At 34.2% G+C, this 21,480-nt stretch overlaps 2 protein-coding genes across 4 annotated transcripts; both read left to right on the top strand.

The window, feature by feature from the left end:
* Positions 1-996: 996 nt before the first annotated feature.
* Positions 997-8,663, top strand: LOC129303895 (uncharacterized). Of its 3 annotated transcripts, XM_054943481.1 has the most exons (10): positions 1,000-1,486; positions 1,586-1,775; positions 1,872-2,005; positions 2,132-2,244; positions 2,326-2,449; positions 2,575-2,730; positions 7,580-7,735; positions 7,814-7,893; positions 7,978-8,027; positions 8,122-8,663. In XM_054943481.1, exons 1-10 carry the CDS (start codon positions 1,100-1,102, stop codon positions 8,247-8,249), a joined length of 1,518 nt encoding a protein of 505 aa, XP_054799456.1. In that variant the 5' UTR covers positions 1,000-1,099; the 3' UTR covers positions 8,250-8,663. The 3 variants fall into 3 exon arrangements, with proteins under 3 accessions (XP_054799447.1, XP_054799456.1, XP_054799466.1); XM_054943472.1 differs by having other exon boundaries at positions 997-1,486; positions 7,978-8,663; XM_054943491.1 differs by having other exon boundaries at positions 1,280-1,486; positions 1,560-1,775; positions 7,978-8,663.
* Positions 8,664-18,027: 9,364 nt separating this feature from the next.
* On the top strand, positions 18,028-19,901 carry LOC129288219 (B3 domain-containing protein At2g36080-like). The gene is made up of 2 exons (XM_054924723.1): positions 18,028-19,040; positions 19,466-19,901. The coding sequence occupies exons 1-2, from the start codon at positions 18,470-18,472 to the stop codon at positions 19,714-19,716; spliced, it is 822 nt and encodes a 273-aa protein (XP_054780698.1). The 5' UTR covers positions 18,028-18,469; the 3' UTR covers positions 19,717-19,901.
* The last annotated feature ends 1,579 nt before the right edge of the window (positions 19,902-21,480 follow it).

Genomic DNA, 21,480 nt, shown 5'->3' with positions numbered 1-21,480 from the left:
AATACTCCTATTATTTTTAGTATACTAATTAAGATAAATTGGCCAACTAGCCAAAAAAACTCTTATATCCAAGAAACATGGATCAAATTTTTGAAAATATGAGAGTATAGCCACTTCATATTGATATATAAAGAATTTATCATTAAAAATTTATAAGGAGTTTATAATTGATATGTAATGATATATCATTGACACTTATAATAAAATGATTATAATATAAAATATAATAAATATTAGGTTGTTTATTTAGTTTGATCCTACAATATGAGTTATATATGTAAAAACTCCCTAATTAATTATAGTCACAAGATATTTATACATATTTATAATTATAATATAAGATATATCATCTAAGCGTAAATAGGAATATACAATAATGCGCTTTTGAAAAGACTCCGGAACAAGAGAAATCAGTTCTGGCAAAAAGAAAAAAGAGCTAAAGTATATAATTAATTATTTAATTTTATATAAAGTTTCAATTTAATTCTTTAACTTTATAAAGTGTTTTTTCAATTATTTAACTCTAATATTATTAGTTTCAAATAATTAAATTTTATATCAATCATTATTATTTTAAAAAATTAAATTTAATATATTAACATTTAATAATATTTTGTCAATATTTAAAAAATTAATATAGGGACTTTTGTTGATGAAATTAATGGTGTTAAAGATTAAATAATTTAAAAGATACTTTATGAAATTAATTTAAAATAAAATTAAAAAAATTAAAGAATTAAAGATATATTTTAGAAAAAAACATAGAAAACAAGTCAAAAATGATAAAAATAATAAAAGAAAAAAGCATCTTCTATGTTTGTAAACAATAAAAAGCATATTCTAGATGAGAATGTTCAATATATACAGTGGACTTTGCGCAAGTCGTCATCAATTTTTAAGTAAATGCAAGTAAATTGGAACCAAGAAAATAATGGGAATTAATATTTTTAAAAAAGGGAAATAGGTGGCCCGTCTCTCTCTTTCTCAAGAGCTTAATCCGAACCCGGCATTATTTCGGTCCATTCTCCTCCACTCGAACACCTCTGGGATATTTTGCTTTGCGTTTTTTTCCTTCATCCCCCGCGTGATCAGAAAAGCAATGGCAATAGGCCCTGAGCAGAAAGTCTTTTGGATATCTTTTTGTTGCTCGCTGTATTTCGGATTTACTTTTGCCTATTTCACACCAAGATTCCCTTCAGCCTTTCGTCTAAAGTCGCTTGCTGATCCTGTCCAGAACAATGGATTATACTTTTACAGAACAGAGTTCTACACTCAAATACTGGATCACTTCGATTTCAATCCCCAGAGTTACCAGAGGTTTCAGCAAAGATATCTCATCAACGACACTCATTGGGGAGGTGCCTCCAACAAAGCTCCCATCTTTGTCTACACAGGAAATGAAGGAGACATCGAATGGTTCGCTCAGAACACAGGCTTCATGTTCGAAACAGCTCCCCATTTCGAAGCCCTTCTAGTTTTCATCGAGGTAAATCTATGACCGCGAAGAAACTGAGTCAGTGATTCATAAGACATGATTTTTTTTTTTTTTGGGTTCATAGTGAATGATTTAGAAAACAAAAAGCAGCACAGATTTTATGGAAAATCGATTCCATTCGGGGGTAATAGAGAGAAAGCGTACGGGAATAGCAGTAAAGTCGGATATCTGAGCAGCACGCAGGCCCTGGCCGATTATGCCACCCTCATCGTTGATCTCAAGAAGAATCTGTCTGCCAGTGACTCCCCTGTTATAGTGTTCGGAGGATCCTATGGAGGAAGTACATCAACTTGTTTCTATCAATTAATCCTGTTTTTCATTTTTCTACCTATTTAATTATTCCTGTTTGACCCCTCACAAATGGGGATATTGGCAGTGCTGGCTGCCTGGTTCAGGATGAAGTATCCCCACGTTGCCCTTGGAGCCTTAGCATCCTCTGCTCCAATCCTCCAGTTTCAGGATTTGGTTTCACCGTATACCTTCAACGATATCATCACACAGGACTTCAGGGTCTCTCCCCTCTCCCTCTCCCTCCCTCCCTCCCTCCCTCTCTATATATATCGTATCCATTCAGTGTATATATGTCTCATTATCACTTACTTCTTGTTGTCGCTTTAATTTGAAACGTTGACACAGAGCGAGAGTGAGAACTGTTACAAGGTGATAAAAGGCTCGTGGGAAGACATACGAGAGGCAGGTAACAAGCCCGGGGGGACAGAAATGCTGCGCAAATCCTTCGGAATATGCAAGTGAGTTCGACGTCATTCTATTGATGCAGCCCAGTTACGATTTGGTCTCCTAGTGATATATCTGCGCGCGTGCGGGTGCAGGAATTATATAAGCTCGGATGCTTTGACAGGCTGGCTTCGTCAGGCATTCATATTCACGGCTATGATGGATTATCCTGCCCCTTCCAATTTTATAAATCCCCTGCCAGCTTATCCCGTGAAAAAGGTACCGCCCGTTAACCATGATTAATCAATCTAACTAATGGAATTACTTGTATTTTCACGTACGTGCATGAAAGTTCACATTCAGAGACATAGATAATTGTGAGAATAAATTGTACGTGAGCGCAGATGTGCGAGGCAATTGACAATTCAGCAAGAGGAAACGACACGTTTGCCAAGTTGTATGCAGCGGCTAATATATTCTACAATTACACGGGCACTGCCACGTGTTTTGACCTCCTCGATGATTCCGATCCTCACGGTCTCGCCGGATGGCAATGGCAGGTGCTCCACTCCACTCCCAACTTTAAATGACCAAAATCTTTATTTCATCCCTATTTTTTTTTTTTTACATTCACGGATAATAAAATTTTTAATCTTTTAAATTTATTTTAATTATTCATTTGTTTCTTTAAATTTACTTTTTTCATTAATTTAAGTATTTATATTTTCTTAGATTATCAAGTTAGTCATTTAAATTATAAAAACACAAATTAGGTCTCAAATTAATTTAATAAATAAAATATATGAGTAATTTGATATGTTTATGCAGTTAAATAAGAATAAATTAATCCTCAAACTAATTTAATTTTTATTAATATGATTTCTTTTGCTGTGTTTTATTCTCTTATTCTTAAAATTTTTTTAGTATGTTTTTTTTACCTAAATAATTACATTTCTTTTCATTAATCTATAAAGCTACCATCAACATTCTCTTATCTATGTTAACAAATTTTAATAGTGTTACCTCCTCTTTAAACAATAAGAACTAAATAAATAAAAATTAAATTAAAGGATTAAACTACTAACTGGATAAAAGTTACAATAACCTTAAAATTTATATTAAAATATTTTTGGGCATCCTTGAAACAAGTCCAATGACGAGATCAAACTTTTTTTTTTTGGTAAAATAAAAATTTAGGTGAGTTGGGTTTAAGGGCTCACCAAAGTCAAGACATGTATAATACTTTAAAAGTATACTAATTTTTCACAAATTATATAATTTCAAAAACAAGCTTTATACATTAAACACATACCAAGATAAAAAATATCTACCATGATAATAAAAAGTAAAATTATACTTTTCAAATGCTACCATGGTAAATAAAGGTTTACCATGATGGAAAGATCATCAACTTTAGGTATTAATTTAAAATCTTACCGTGGTAGAAAAGAGAATACCATAATAAATAAATAGATAGTTAATATCATTTTATAAAAGCTTATCATAATAAAATGAGCTTTTCTTATAGTTAAAACATTATAGTAGACAAGGATTTACCATGGTAATAAGGATTACACATAGTAAATAAAACTACCATAGTAATTCAAGAATTAAATAAGTGAAATAAATAGTCCAAAGTGAAAAAACTAAGTTAACTAAATTGTACCTAATAGGATCTCATTGAAAACAAGTGTCTAAATCCAAAGAAATGATAAAAAGAGGTAAATACAAGGGAAGCATGGTTCCTATAAGGTTCCATTGTCCAAAAATCAGTTAAAAGGGGGCAAAAGGATCTAAAGGACTTTTTTGAAAATAAATTTCAAAGACATGGGCATTTTTGTCAAAAAGGGGCCATCCTCGCTGCATAATAGACAAAAAGGCTCTCCCTTAAAAATAGCCAAATGCCACAGCACATGACATAGAAATGATATTCTCCTCCCTATGCCATGCACAGTGGCCAACAACACCTGCGTCGTGATTCATAGTGCCATATCAGTATGATGACTATATGTATAGTAAAATTTAACTTTAAGTGTGCATACCTTTTCACCCATATATTTGATTCAAGTGATTCAAGTATTCACATGAAACTTATTAAATAATCTAACTAATAGCTTTAATTTGATACAAAAACTCCTATGAATGAAAACTTTATTCACAAAATCACATTTTGGGACAAAAATATACTTTCAAACAACTTTTACACTTCTCAAACCAAAACCCAAAGCCACAAGCCAAAGTGTAGAACACTTGATCACATCACAGCATTTTAAACAACAATTTAAATCCACACAATGACACATACATTCAAAACTCTTATAATTGAATTACAATTGCCTGACACAATTAATATAGAAAATGATAACAGAAATAGTCAAAAAATACTCTTTTACTTCAAACATATATTTAATCATTTGAGCATACCCAAAAGAGGGAATTGATGTTAAAAACTAATTAATAGCAGCTAATTACATGTCTAGTCAAAGTAAGGAGTCACATGCTCATAATATAAAAGAAATGCTCTAAAGTTGGCAATTTACACATGTCCCCAAAACAAAAGAGGCCAATTAAATTAATGGTGTCCATATACTGGCACTTCTCCAATTGGATTCTTTCTTATAAAAATTGTAATCATGGAGAATGAAACACAAATATTTCAATAACCAAAATTAATATGCATCGTTGCATGTGATGTAACTAATTAATAAGGCTATTACAAAGTGGGACATACAATATGTTTCCAGACACGTTATCCAAAAAATTGAACAATGAAAGTGCATGACTATACCTTATATTCTTCCATAGTCTATGCTCAGAACCAACTCCTCTAGCTAAAGGTAAGTTAATTTAAGCTAGTAGTCACTTATTGGATCCAATAAGGGTTTACCATATGGTAAGTAATCTCCAAACAAAATCCCTAACAATAAATTTCCAAAACCTAACATGTAATGCATGTTACAAATATATCTAAACAAAAGAACATATTCGAACAAATTTTCATACTTCAAACACAAAGTTTCATACCAAACATAATATATACATACATATTATCCCATTTGGCAATAGTTTTACTAAACATTAAAACATGCCTTTTCCAAACACAATGAAATTACACATAGTCAATTATAAACACATACACCACCATGTGCTAATAATGGTCACCTTTGCTCATTGCTATTAGAGCTCCTTAAACAAATGAATTAGTACTGCCAACGATACTAGCACCACAATCTACATATAATTTGACACTAATTACTGCTAATACAATGCTAATGATAGTTAAGCAAAGTGTTTATAGACTAACCACACTCTAATTCTATGGTTAGGCTAATTAACCTCATCAACCTAAAACACTTACATATACTTAAATCATCAACGTAGTCCCATTAATCATCATTATACATCTGATTCATGAATTAAACCTCTACAATCCAAAAATTATCATCAAAGTTTATCCATCAAGCCTAAGATTTTGGATTTAAGCTACCTATGGTCATAAACAACATTAAAATAACTCAAACTACATTTATTTTGCCTCAAACAAGCCTTTAAACTCAAACCCATTGGCTAGCCACCCCTAAAAACAAAAACCCTAGCTTACTCATTGCATAATCTAACTAGGAATAGATAATAGAAAGTAGAAGGAAGGTTACCTCAAGCCTTTAAGGCACTAAGATCAAGCCCTAACCTCCATGAAATTAATGTCCTAGTAGAGCCTCATAAATTTCACACTCAAGCCTCACCAAACTCTCCCTCTTCAGTTTTGTTGAATGATAGAACGAGTGTTTAAATGTTATAACCATGTATCACGGTATATAGCACAGATAAAGTTTCCTTACTTAAAACCCAACTTTTTGGACTCAATCCTATGTAATACCTATTTTGGACCTCAATTAGCTCTAATATATAATCCTAGGCCTAATTTTAATTTAAGAAAAATTAAGTACATAAACACGTGATTAACCTCAAATACAAATTTATTCCCCTGTTATAACTCAAAATAATATCAACCCAAATTTTAAATCGTCAATAAAACATCAATTTCCAACATTAATTTATAACTTAAAAATTAGAAAGTTACAACATGCCTCCAAACTCAAAAAGCACTTATAGATCGCCTACCAACAAAATATTCACATCGATGGTGAAATTTGATTCTATAATCTTATAAGTTATGAACTAAATCTTTATCAATTGGATCGATCTTTGTTGGTGTGATGATGAGTCGAACTAGTTTGTAGGTTTTGATGACCAGAATGGCTGGACACATGAACTGCAAATAATGGGTAATGAAGATTGGGTTGGATCACTTGGATGGTATACGAAAAGTGATCCATAGTCATTCAGTTATTTGGATTTGTCGTGCCGATGGTCACTCCCAATTTGTAAGCTCAATAACGTGACCAATGGTTGGTTAGTCCAATCCTTAGACCTTATACACGATCACCTTTTCTCTTCAATTTAATTACGAGGTCTAATTTAAAATTTGATGTAAATATAATAATTAAAGGATAGCTGTTTTATATAATAAAAAAATTTTAAAGTCTCAGAATAAGTAGTTTCAGCCTCGGAATTTGAAACGATTTATTCTAAGACAAAAATATTATAATGATAATGATAAGATTCATAATTGTGTTACATAATACTGGAGCCGTCAATAAGGGTCGAGCCAATCCTTTTAGGCCAGATAAAATCTAGGGCCGGGTCACTATTTTAGAGTATAAAATGACAATTCAGGCTAAAAAGGCTAATCCTTTTAAATTTTTAATATTAAAAAAAATTAAATACTATACTAATTTTAAAACCCTAACCTCATTTCATGGGAATGAAAAAAGAATATATGAAAAGCTCAATATCTTTGTCATTGTTGAGGCTCCACAAAGAAAAGGATGAGATTATATTGATGTTAATGACAATGAAAATTATCAAGATTTCGCTGATGATGGCGGCAAAATCTGATTGTTATCGGTGTTAATTTTGTGATGATATTTTTTATTATACTTAAATTTATTTAATGTCATGTGTAATAGCTTTTTCAAAATTTTAAATATGTTTTTTAAAATTTTAAATTAAAAAATAAAAAAATATTTAGGGCTAAGGCTTTGAAGGCCCTTGAAAGTTAATGTTCGGTTGATCAAAATAAAACATAAAGTGTAATTAAGCTTTATAAAATTAGCTCGTTTAAATTCTGACTTTTTAAGAGCCGGTTTAATTGACAGCATTACATAACACTAGTAAGTACACTCTGAGTCTGTGAAAACCTGATAAAGTCAAAATATGAAGAAGAAACTTCGTTCAGAATTAAGGGATGCGCCTGTCTTGTCATAAAATTTTAGAAGTATTGGGTCTCATTTTGGGGCGTGAAGTTTATTAAAAGGCCCATTTAGTAGGATGATGAATGAAATGCAGGCCTGTACGGAAATGGTAATGCCGGAGGGAGGGAGCAACGAAAAGAGCATATTCCCGGCTTACGAGTGGAAGTACCAAGACAGAGTATCTTACTGCAACACAAACTTCGGCGTTGAGCCCAGGCCCCATTGGATTACTACTGAGTTTGGCGGCCCCGTACGTAATTCCTTCTCAATTCAATTCACTTGTTCACTTTAATTTCTATTATTCAATGACCTCCTTGTGCTTGTGCAGGGCATAGAGAGAGTCCTGAGAAGGTCAGGCAGCAACATTATCTTCTTTAATGGCTTGAGAGACCCCTGGAGTGGTGGAGGGTACCCTCCCTTTTCTCCTTCTTCACTATCCACTCTCACATTCCTCCCTCTTTTAACTCTAATCAACCTCAATTCTTTCCGCAGTGTATTGAAGAATATTTCACACACTGTGGTCGCTCTTGTTGCCAACCAAGGTGTATATTCCACCAGCCGTTTTCTTTCCTTTTCCATTTTGCTTTTTTGGGGCAATGTGCTGGCTTGTAATGTATATAATGTGTTTGGGAGCAGGGGCTCATCACGTGGACCTGAGGTTCTCCACCAAGGAAGATCCACAGTGGTTGAAAGACGTGAGGGAGCAGGAGGTAGATATCATATCGAGCTGGATCTCAGAGTATTATCAAGACCTGGCCCAGTGAGGCACCATATTTTCAAACTCGCACGACATGCAACTGCGTTGAAACAGTCATTGATGGAATAATTTGTATGACATGTGCTATAAACATGATCTATCTGGATGCAGATAAAAAGATAGAAACATGAATTTAAAAAAAAAAAAAACAATGGGGTTCCGTAATCAAATTTGCCTCGTAATCCCAGGAGGAACAAGTGGGTGAAATGGTGAGAGTAGCTGGACATTTATATCGGTGGTTAAAACTGGTGCACGTGCATGGTGGAAGAAAATCATTTTCACTGACCTCGTTTTGGAAGAAGACAGAACACGGTTAATTTAATCTCAAGAGCCAGCATGAACTCCTGAATGTTATCTTGGGGTAATTCTAAATCTGTCTACATCTAGTAAAATAATAGAGGCATCTCAAGGATTTTAGACAGCATGATTAGTACTGATATCAAGACAGAATTTAACATGCGTCCGCCGGTTCATTGTATGGAGGACGCGCAGAAGTATTTCCATACATAGGCGCAATGTTGAAGTACCCTCACCAAACGCGGCATTCCCTTCATTATCATTCGCTAAAAGGGGGAAAAAAAATTGGATGCAGCTGGCGTGCCTGTCTAATCCACTAGTCGAGTTTACCTGCTCAACGAGTTCCAAGTCGGGATCTAATTTTTTTCACAACAGCCTCAAATGCGTGCCTTCGTTTTAAACTGGTATTATTATATATTTGTGTTGAGTGTGGAAAAAAGCTCCGCCAGATAGTCAATTCCAAACTGGAATAAAATTAAAGAGGAGGATTGTGTATTGTTAGTTTCTGGACAACATAAAACTCTTGTCAAATTCTATAGACAAAAAACATTATTGTAACACAGTGATACAATGCAGTCTGTACAACCAACCCACGTAATGAAAGGAGCTTCTTGTTGTCGTGGTGGCCGGGTTGGAAAGTTGATGTGGTGGTGGGCCTTAAGAGTGAATGAGTCGGTCCATGCCTGGTCCCACAAGTAGGTCCACTCCCCACGACTACCGCACTACACGATGCCTACCCTCCTTCACCACGTGCCCCCCTCCACGTGTTATTCTTATTCGGCACCTGCTCCTCACATGCGTCATTTTCCCCACTCTTCAAATATCCCAGAAACCGGCAGTCATGAGGCTATTTTTTAAAAAGAATCTAAGCCTCACTTAAAAAATTATTCTCTTATAAACGATATTTTATACACACTCTTCTAAAAATTGAATTTTAGAATTATGTTCAAGGGACCTATACTACTATCATTTGGGTGCAGTGGTTACATGCACCTTCTTTTTGACGCTTTGATTTATCCGCGGCAGCAATAATATACCCAAAATGCATGCCATATAATTTATAATTATATACTCATTTGTCCTATTTGTATATAAAAAATTAATTTTCATCTTATTATAGAACACTTCACTATTTTTTATGATCATCTTCACTTTTAAGAGGTAAAGGTAGACATTTATAAAATTTAAAAAAAATTAATTAAATTTAAGATTTTTTTTAATCTTAATGTAACATGTTGAAAGTGATAATAAAACTGAAGGGAGTATAATTTTTTAGAATTTTTTTAAAGTCCCCTTTAAGACAGATTTTACACATTTCCAGAGGCATTAATTATTATTTTTCCCCCTTAAATACCTTTAATTATGTATGGAGAGACAAGACTGTACGAATCTGATAATTTATTGAGTAAGAGTACTTTTCACATTTTAACTGATTTTTTTTAATAATTCATGTGAAAGTTGTCAAGTGTCTCTCATAAAAATGTTCCAAGGTAGTAATTAAATGCATAAAACGAAAGGTATGTAACTTACATTTCAAAATTAAATTAACTGCGCGTCAATATAAATTATTAGTGTGCTCGTTAATTAATTTTTTTTGGCTAAAAAAATGTGTGATCGTTATATTTATATGGTCTCGATTTTATCTGCATTCATTTATCTGAATTCGATCGCAAGAATAGTAACAGCTAGCAAACTCAATCATACAGCATCACCCCACTTTAGTTTATTATTTTTTAGGTTAACTAATATTTTTTTAACGAATATCTTTTTGTAAAATCTTATGTTTTCAATAAAATATTGTGTGTGTGTGTGTGTGTGTTTTTTTTTTTTTTTTTTGCCCCGTAAAAGGATGCGGAGGTTGAGGTCATGTTACCATAAAATTACACTAAATTATAACATACTGATCGGAATAACTACATTATTCGATTAAAAATGAATAAATATATAAACATTTAAGTTATCATTTATAATTGAATTATTGTATAAATTATATCCTAAATTTTAGATCCAGTAGTATTATAGATCCTAAACTCATTTATTATATAATTTATTTCTTAAATTTTTAAAAACAATGCAATTTGCTTCTGCCATTAACAAAAGTTAGTTTTAACTATTAATTAATCAAAAAATGATATCAAAAATTACAGAAAAGTATAAAAAAGTTCTTGATCAATTTTAATGATTTTTGGGATCAATATCTGTAATTTTTAAAATTATTTTTTATTATTTTTTGGTCAAAGTTAACTTTTATTAATGACATGGGTAGATAACACTATTTTTAAAAGTTGAGAGATTAATTTACATAATAAAAAAGTTCAGGATATATAATACTATTGTACCTAAAATTTCAGGTGGTAAATTTTACCTTTTATAATCTGGTATTATTTATTGAGTAATATATTTAATCAGAATATCCCTCAGTTTGAGCCCCCTCTTTTTTTTACTTCGTAAAATGACAAGCATTTTACGTTCGGCAATTGCGAATCCGCAACCAACTTGAAGCATATTTTATATAATCACATGCTGTCTCTGGAGCATATCTTTCCTTTTTAACGTCTATTTATTTTGAATATTTCAAAATATGCGTGTGAGAAACACTAATAACAATAAGACTTCAAGCTAAGTACGAAACATCTGTAAAAAAAAAAAAAAGCAATATTATCCATAATTGGTGATAGGCAAATAGAGAGGTCAACTGTTAAAGCCCAGGCTAAATGGAATTTCTTTAAATAGTTTTCATAATCCACCGGAGCTGTGAATCGCTGTCTCTGCCCTTTGTGTATCCAAAAGGAGATATCACGGCATCAATTTTCTTAAAAAAAAAAAAAAGAAACAGTTTCACATGCTTAATTAATCTCATCTTGAATGATGCTTACCCAGGGCTAGTGGTCTTTCCAATCAGCCGAAAGCACCTTATAGCATGCATATATCGACAAAATCTATTTCCTGGCAACGGATCAACCCCTGTATAAGCCACTTGATGATTAATAAACGCTTGCATTCTAACTTACTAAATCATTCTTTAGTTTGATTCAACACTATTATTTATTTGTAATTATCAACCCTTTGAATGCCTTGTAATTTCAAGCACTCGCGTTCGCCTCCTGCCATCTGGCCTGCTCAAATTCACTCCAACATTAACGCTTTCCACGTACTTTCGCTGCTACTGCAATCTGATTGAATGAATGAAATCTACACAGCAAGTAGCAGCTAGTTGAATGTAAACCGATGAAAGTGATTTTGGGGATGAGATATATGAAAGTGATTAAGGTGCGTGGGACGGTGAGGCTGTAGAATTGAGTCCCCAAGGCTACGTACAGACGATGAAAAGTCCAACATATCGGCCAGTTTGCATTAATTTGGGAGCGCCATTACCAAAGCCATAATGGTCCACATACGAACGAAGACAAGTAAGTCATCCCTCAAAGTGGATGGACTAAAGACTTGGGTCCCCCACACTCTCTCGTTTTAAATTCAAGTGTTGGAGCTACACAAATGGAAATTTTCTACTGCACGCGGCATTCACTTCATTCAACTTCTGCAAATCACCATCTTTCCGCTTTTGGTCATTTGCTTGCCTTGGAGCTGCACCTTTCAACTACTTTTAATTTTCCTTATACTCCCTTAATCCTATTTGTAAGACAGATATATTAAAAGTTTTTTAGTCTTATTTATAAGTTATAATATTATTGATTTTTTATCATAAATTTTTCCTTTTATCTCCTTAATTTTGGTCAGTAAAGGTACATTATTAAATTATGTATATTGAGGTTAGAGCTTTATTGAATTCTTAAATAAAATTAATGAGTTTTATGAAGTTTTTTCCTGTACACATGTTGGAAGTAACTAACAAATAAAGTATGTATATTGTTTGTAGTGTGCGAGCATGCCAAAAAAGCATGTCCTCAAGAGGTGTGATATACTTGACTTTCAAATTAAATGGTGGTAAGTTTCCGAGGTCTTTAACAACAATTTTCTTAGATAAAAGAGAAATTAAAGAAAGTATAAGATGAAAAACTAAAAGAAAAAATGCTCTTGCACGTTGTTACTATTCTATTAGGAGCTGTTGGTGCTCTACTCCAATACTTTCTACTAGATGCATGAAGAAAAATGTGTTTAGTTTAGTTAAATTAAGTATTGAGGCATTTGGGATGCTTTTAAGTTGATGGGGATTTGAATATGTTGAATGCTTCTTCATCTAATAGGCACCAAGTGGTAGTTTTCTTCATGGTTGATGCTCCGCTTTCTTAGGGCCACAAATTGTAGTTTTTTCCTATGTTTTCCACTTTTGCATTTCTGATCAAAGTGGTGGGTACTTGACCAAATCTTTCTATAACTTCATTCTTTCTAAGAGATTTCGGTGGACTTGAGTGTAAATAGTTAGGCTCAGGGAAAGAATCATATTTTAACCCAAACATATATATTTTTTATGGATATATCTAGCTATAGTAGTAGACAAAAAGTCTTAGTATATACCCCCACCAATTGTAGAGAAATAAAATTTTTTAATCATATTTATAAGTCATATTATTAAAGTTTCATCACAAATTTTTTCTTTTACCATCTCTTAAAAATGGTAAGAGAAATATGTTATTAAAACACATATATTTGGTATGGATAAGATTAATAAAGTTTAAGATTTTTTTTAGTTTTAGTGAAACATATGAAAAATAACTTATAAATAAATTCATAGGAGTGCCATATATACTTAAAAAAAAACAAAATAGTTAGGCTAATTCATGCATATATACATAGTAACATATGTAAGTATATTAATTAAGAGTGAGTTGATAATAATTTAATTTGTGAAATCTTGATTAATGAACGAAAGTCTACACATATAACCATTAATTGGCGTATGATGTAACATGTACGGATCAGATTTCCCTTAATAGCAGTTTTTCTCTAAAATTGCATTGCCGATGTAAATATTTTTCCCTTAGATGCTCCCTTACATGCTAAGTCATAATAAGAGAAAATGACAATAAAATCCCTTTAAAATGTATAAATGATAATTTAGTTTCTCAAAATGTCATAATTTTTCTGAAGTTCCTAAGAATTTTTTTCTCATTAATAAATTTATATAAATTATTAAATTGCCCTTATTGAAAATAAATGATTCACAAGTTTTATTTAAATATTCATAATTTTTTTTATATTCACAATAATGCAACAACAAATATAAGAAGGGCAATTTGGAGGGATTTTAAACAAATTACTATTATATTGTTGTAAATATAAGAAGAAAAATTATGAATTTTAAACAAAACTTGTAAATTGATTATTTTCAACAAAATTAATTTGATAATTTAGATAAATTCATTAATGACAGCAAAGTCTCTAGAGATTTTATGAAAATTATGACATTTTAAGAGATTAAATTGTTGTTTATATATTTTGGAGGATTTTTTTTGTTATTTTCTCTGATATATTAAGAAATGACGTAACTTCTTCGAAGCTAATGAGCGCGCGCGCTGTGATTAAGAGCGGTCAAGTGTGAGAAGGGGTTGGGGGTTGTTATGCTGCAATATTATTGTATAAAATAAAATAAGGAGACAGTGGGGTTTTCGAGTTAGTAATTAAATAATTGAGTTGTTTATTGATGCTCAAGTACGATACACTATCAGGTGCAGCATCAATGCAAATCAACATGCATTAGATTTCATACACCATTCCTGGCCTTTTGCTACAAGATGTTTTGGATATATCTGGTGTAATATATGGTAAAATATAATTAGGATTTAACTTAAAATATTAGGGTTATTTAAACAAGGATATTTATCCATTAGATTTGGATCTAATTATTTATTTTATTGTTATTGTAGATATTAGCATCTTTAAGATTATATTTAAATTTAAAATTTAGGATTTGAGTTATTATTCTATTATTTTAGGACTTGACCTTTAAACAGAGCTCGAAGTTTTTATTTTTATTCAACTTTGATTATTATTACATAGAATTAATAAGAGTTTCAGTATTCCCCATCCTTCTTCTCCTTCTGCTTTCTCTTCTTCCCATTTCCTTGCTCATTTTACATCAATTGTTACTAGAGCTAGGTTTCTATTACAACTTTTGTTGCCAATATCACTTGGAAAGTATAACTTTTTCACTAAGATTTAAAGATTCAAACAAGGAATAATTAATGCACTGTTCAACGCTACAAATTAGAGTGTCTTTGTTGCCTTTCACAAGTTTGCTTATTGCTAGATCTTAAATATTTGCAATTTCTTTGCATGTTTGGGCATTATATCCTTGGTAGGGTTTTCATTTTTTTTATTGATATGAACCTTTTGTATTCCAAAAAAAATGAGGAAAAAAGAAGAAAAGGAAAAGAGAGAAAAAGGAAAGAAGAAGAGAAAAAAAAAGAAATAAAAAACTTGTTATGACGTTTAATTACCAATATGAGCTATAGAAGATACACATATTCTGATTATCGGTGTGAATATGTTAATCCACCATGATATACTCGATAGCAAGAGGATTATGCTTAGTGATACATATGTAATGGCTATCAATAACAATATGTTTATCCATCACATTATACTTATTGGCTAGAGAGCTATCAATATGGATATGAAGAGCAAATACACAAGCCGTCTGTAGTATGAGCAAACTGATTGTGACAATTATGAGCATCACTATCTCTAATCTAAGCATGCTGATCATAAGCAATATGGATATAAAGATCAATACCGATATGAGTCCATTGAACAACAATGATATGAGCATCTTAATAGCTATTGACATGATTATGTTGATTAATATGAGGATGGTACCCATTGTTATTATGAGTATGTTGACTTTTAGGAGGAAATAGATCAAGTTATTGATAAATTGGATTGATTTCAACATGAATAGAATTGTTATTTTTACGAACTTATGAGGAACCATGGTAAAGTTAAGAAGACAGCCTATGAGGTTAAAGGATAGTTGATGAATTGAGGAAATAAATGGAAGAACAAGTCTCAAGCGAGCCAAGAATGATAAAGCTCCTCCCTTGCAAGTAGAAGATTCTCCAAACAATGATAAAAATGTACACTATACACGAATATAAATGGTTCTTTCTCAAATTATTTCCAGCAAGGATCAGTTTTTTCATGCTTCAACTATTCCTCATTTGCAAGCTCACTCCGCTCGTTAATGGTCCAATGCAGCTATATCTATTTGTTGGAAAGATTTTCAAGAGATTCCAAATAATCAAAGTTCATTATAATGGGTAAATATCTTTACTAGATAACTCTAACATCGTAAATTAAACCCTAATATCCTAATATCCCTACTGCTGCCCAAACAACTATGTTACAATCCAGAACACTCTCTGATATCGTACACGACAAAAGATTTCGTCATTAAGCCAATAATATAGCTTTTCTCACAATACCGCGCTAGCTGGCTTTGCTCATTGAAAGAAACTAGATAAGTAATTAAAAAAACAGACACTTTAATCTACGCCAACTGTTACATTTATGAATTAGATATGTTCCCCTCCCCTAGCTGTGAATAATTTATTGCTAAAACTAAGACACAGTCGTCATGGACTACACTAAACATCACTGACAGTATAGATCTTGCAAAAGCAAAGCCCCAGTTGGGATGGGGTTTTACTTGGGGAATGAGGAATACCCAGGATTGAAAAATATTAAATCAGTGATTCCGTCACTTCGTAAATTACCCTATTTCCCTTGTGCAGTCACCCTACTTTCTATATATATCAAGCGGGCTTGTCTTCTTCCTTTATCTCCTGTAATAAACTGTCAGAGATTTCCATATAAAGAAATGAACCACTCATGAAATGCTATGACATGGCAGATTCCTCACACTGAGGCCCAGCCTGGCCGTTTCTTCGTGGTCAAGGATTCCTGCACTTAGCCAAGCAACATCTTTGAACAACTGGTGGAAAATTTCAGTTATCGCTTTTACATGCAAGAGTGTCTTATCATTTGCAGAACTGGTAGTTCCTTTCTGGTTTTCTTCTGTACATGGGTTTCTATTTATTGTTTGCCTGCTTGCTATTAAATGCACTCCATGTGTTGGTGTCTTTGCATATAGGTAGACATGACGGAGAGGAGAGCAAATATATACCTGGAGGCTCGAGCGCATGATGACGCAACCACACTGTCGTCTTTCCATCTGTATTATTACAGAATAATGAAAATAAACAAAGAGCTCCATGAGCTCTAGCTATAATTGTGGTCTTTGTCTTTATTCTCTATCATGGACTTAAACTAAAAGAACCTTTTTGTAGGGCACAAAAGGGTGTCTGAATCTACCTGGAAATTGAGGCTGGTTTTGTCTTTTAAGTCGTAGAAAAGACAACTAACTCGGAAATAAATACATAAACAAATGGCATGATACACAACTATCTAATATAAAATGAATGGGAAGACAAAAATCATGGGTTCAGATGTGCATACAGACAGAGAGAGAATAGTGTGCCTGTGATGAAAGCGTGAGGCAGAGATAAATGGAAGTGTAAAGAAGGAGGGAATTCAAACACGACTGCCCAGAAGGTGGGTGTCTCCTCTTCAATCGGACAAATTAAATACAATCTTATCTCATTATCTCTGTGTGCGCTTATTGGAAAGGCATCTCTCTGCTGGAGCTAGATATTTTTCTCCTCCATCATCAACACATTTCAAGCCCAACGTTTCTTTTGTTGCTTTCTTTTCTAACTAGGAATGGCCAACCACCGATTATGCTGTCATGCACGTGAATTAAATTCTTCCGCCCTAAAGATATTTTATATGTACATTCATTTTGGGGCGACCTGAACTAGACCCCCTTGTATCAAATACTGGTACAAATTCAAAGTAAAAGGGGAATACCTCCTCTTCCTGGTTTTGTTTCTTTTATATTTGATGACCATCTCATAAAATATTAATTCATGTTGGCCGCCCCTCAAAGGCTCAAAGCACTGCACATCAACTTAGAAAATAGAAAAAAAGAAAAAGGGATCTCTTTTTCTAATTTCAATTCACAGACAATAGTCGAGGTCCAACAAAACATTTATACACACATATATATACACACACTCTGGGATTGTTGTGAAACTTAGGTAAAAATGATCAGTATTGAATGTAGGAGTGTGATGTTTTTGAATGGAGAGTAAAGTGGGTAGAGGGATGCCGGCCGTGAAATGGAAAAGAAACAGCAGAGGTAGTGCTTTATTTTATAGCTTCGATCCCCTAAGTGATCGATCAGGGTTAATATATATTTCTTTGATCAGTACCTGGTATTTCTGACTAACGCAGATTCAAAACTTACCGGGTTTCAAATTATTTATTTCTCAAGGTGAGGACCCCACCAATGGATTTGCTTGCCAATTTAGTAACATGGGGGATGTCTTCAATTTCGCTAAATTATTCACCCGTAGAATCCCTCTTTCTTTTTAAGATTCGTAAACGTTCGGTCCAATTAGTTCTAATAATTCATTTTTATAATCCGTCTGAGTCCCACGAATATGCTATTCAAATATGTTGAACCATCTTCTCCCTCCACTTAACTTCTCATCCAACCTACTTATTGTGATTATTATTTATACATATGTTGGACATATATTTAAAGCAAGAATTAGAGCTACGCTACGCTTGCACAAGCATGCAATTCCTCAGAAATTTTAATGTGCCTTTTCATCGCCCTCATATCAGACTACACTCATGGCTTATAAACTTAAAGCCTCGTACTTGCTGACTTACATTCGGCCTCTCTCTCATCGTCATACCTTGGGTAGCTAGCTCCTTCAAATAGTTCCCGCATCTGAACCTCCCCTTACCTGTCCAGCGCCATAAAATCCTCATCAATTTGTGTATCTTTCTCGCGAGTGAATAATTAATTGAGGAAGAAGAGGACAGAAGAAAATGTGCATAAAACCAATAGTCCCCCTGGACATTCTGCAGTGAAGCGAGCAGCAACTACAAGGCATCGTCCTTATGGAAGCAATCCAAAACATCAACTCGTGCACGCGCGCTTTCAACCCAGAGGAGGAGGAGGAGGAGCAAAAGGAAGCGATGTTCGAGAAGGCGTTAACGCCGAGCGACGTGGGGAAGCTGAACCGTCTGGTGATCCCGAAGCAGCACGCAGAGAAGTACTTCCCTCTGAGCGGTGGGGCTGGGGACGCCAAGGGCGTCTTGCTGAGTTTCGAGGACGAGGCCGGCAAGTGCTGGCGCTTCCGTTACTCCTATTGGAACAGTAGCCAGAGTTACGTCCTGACCAAAGGCTGGAGCCGATACGTCAAGGACAAGCGCCTCGACGCCGGCGACGTCGTTTCCTTTCACCGTCACCTCACAGATTCTCACCGCCTCTTCATAACCTGGAGACGCCGCCACCCTCTTGCCAGTCCACCAGTTACCAGACCTATGCATATGGCCGTCGCAGGCGATGCCACTTGCAGAGGTGGGGGTGTGGGTGTAGGCTGGACCACACCTACACCTTTCTATTCTGCGCAGCCTCGTCCCGAGCATCAGCCTTTGCCATACCAACCTCAAACTCTTCATGCACTAGGTCTCGTCTATATATCTCATCACTCATATATGTATTATCTGTCTTTCATTTTCTTCTCATTTTGAAACATAATTATGGTACATCTACCATCATGCAATTGTGCTTTAATTTCAAGAATACCTTCCAATTAATATTGCGACAAGTTCGGGCTATTCAATTTCCCTCTTATAAGCTAAGAAGGAGCAACCGACTAATCTGTGTATATCTGATCAGATCACCCAATAATCTGGTCGGTGTCCTGTTCAGCGTGATTATTTATCTGTGCTCTTCTCATCTTATTAGAACCTGAACCCGCTGGCTTTAATTTGTTTCCTTCACCAGCGATTAATCGAATTTGAATGCTCTTATTTGGTGTCACGGTGGAGATGTACTTATGAAGTATGAAGAAGTATTCAAAATGGCTGTCGTCGTTGTGATTGTTGCAGGAAGAGGTTCCCCGGCTCAAAGGGCGGCGGCGGCGGGAAACAGCTCTAGTAAGGTACTTAGACTGTTTGGAGTAAACATGGAATGCCAAGCAGAACCAGACGAATCGGGACCTTCCACATCCCATAATCACTCCTCCAACGTCTCATCATCATCATCCACCCATCACCACTTCTACCAATATGATTATCCTCAGCCTTCTTATGCTTCTAGTCCTCAACCCCACATGGTACGTCAACAATCATATTTCTAAGTTAGATTTTCCTTTTTCCTTCAGGTGTAAGATATCCCTTATGATCAGAGCTAATGCATTAATGTTCCTGTCATTAACATGAAAGCAATAGTTATTAATTATAAGAGTAGATAGGTTAATGTTGAAGATTATGTAGTATCTTTCTTGTCTTTAATTAATTTAAGAAGATGCATGCAACTTATTTATTTGTTTTCTGGGATTTTGTTGTTTCCTTTTTATGAAGCATATCAACTGAGGTGTGAATGCCAGGAGGGACATGTTCCCGGTACGTTTTGGCTCTTCGTATTAAAGCAACGGATTTAATACATATAATATTGCCATAAGAATAATAATATAAGACTTTATGAAGGCCGTCCATATGGTGAACTGGAACTTTGAGCAGGTCGTTTAATTTGAACCATGTGGAGTTTAATTAATCGGCCACGTACTTGCATCTTCATTAAGTTGATTCATTTTTTCAGAAAGACAGAGAACACTCGCAAGAGCATATATTTTATATATTTCATCAATCAAGATCCAAGAAACTATTGGTTAACTTTGACCCCGACACAGTTGGCTTGATTCTCTCTGTTTTATTTTGCCTCCCTATCTTTCTCTCGCTCTCTCGGATTTAATGAACAGCATCGCTAAGAAAATAAGATGCAAAGCTGAACACGAGAGAGGTAAAAAAAATAAAAAAAAAAATCAGCTCATGTACATATCCCACGGACGATAATATTTATTTAGTTTCAAATAATCATTTTCTGTTTTGGCATCCACTTTAAATGTCTGTCAGGTGTGCCAACTGTGCTGGACACGTAATAGGCTTTTGGGTATAACAAACTTGATTTATTCTGTGGGCCATGTAAGTTTTATGAACACCATTAATCATATCATTATTGATCATATACCATGATTAAAAAGTCTTTTGCCCAGCTCATAGAGTCGAAATTGGTCTAAAAGTGTGATGAAAGGAAGTCAACTATGGTTGGTTTATTTCCATTAACTGTAGAAAGTTGTCAGGCCACTTCCAAAATTCAGATCTCACTCTAAAGTCGGGATTCAACATGGAGTTGGAAACTGTAAGGATTAAATCATCCCACGGACTATTCTTATTTTTGTGTCATATCAAGTCACTTTTCAGCACCGTCGTCGCTGAACAATTGCAAACCATTTCATCCTCTCAAGACAATTTCCCCGTAAGATCATACATCCAATCGAACCTGGTGATGAGTTGAAGGTATACGACGTTAAAGGTTGCTCAAAAGAATTGACGAAGATATGGATATTTGTTTCTGATGCGAGCGCATGATGAAAAAGGAGTGGCAGGTAATTAATAGAATATATGGATATGTGCGATTGCAACAGGTTGTCAACGAGATGAGAAATCGCCCAGGATGAAGATTTTGGATGTGACATTTTTGATTTGACCCTTTTAACACACTTGTCAGGTACGCCCACTTAACCGTCCTTAATGCAAATAGGGAAAATCAAATAAAGCAAGAGGAATAGAAAATTGCAGTGGATGAGAGGAAGAAAAGGAAAATCCCTGATTCTCACATACCAACTCCGAATCCATAGCAGTAATGGTAAGCAGTAACCTAAGTGGAGGTAGAGAGTAGAGTGAGGAAGATGAACGACGTCAGTAAACAAGAGAAACAATTTAGGCGTGCATATATATTGTCGTATAGAGTACTGTTGGGATTGTGGACGAAGATTTTGGGAATGGGGTCATCATTAATTGATGAAGATGAGGAACAAGGTATGGGTCTGGGGCGGTGGGTG

This window comes from Prosopis cineraria, unplaced genomic scaffold, assembly GCF_029017545.1.
Source record: "Prosopis cineraria cultivar Desert tree isolate PC_DT_omini unplaced genomic scaffold, ASM2901754v1 PC1, whole genome shotgun sequence".
Taxonomy (NCBI): Eukaryota; Viridiplantae; Streptophyta; class Magnoliopsida; order Fabales; family Fabaceae; genus Prosopis; species Prosopis cineraria.
The sequence above is the reverse complement of the archived record's forward strand: the minus strand, read 5'-3'. Positions and strand labels throughout refer to the sequence as shown.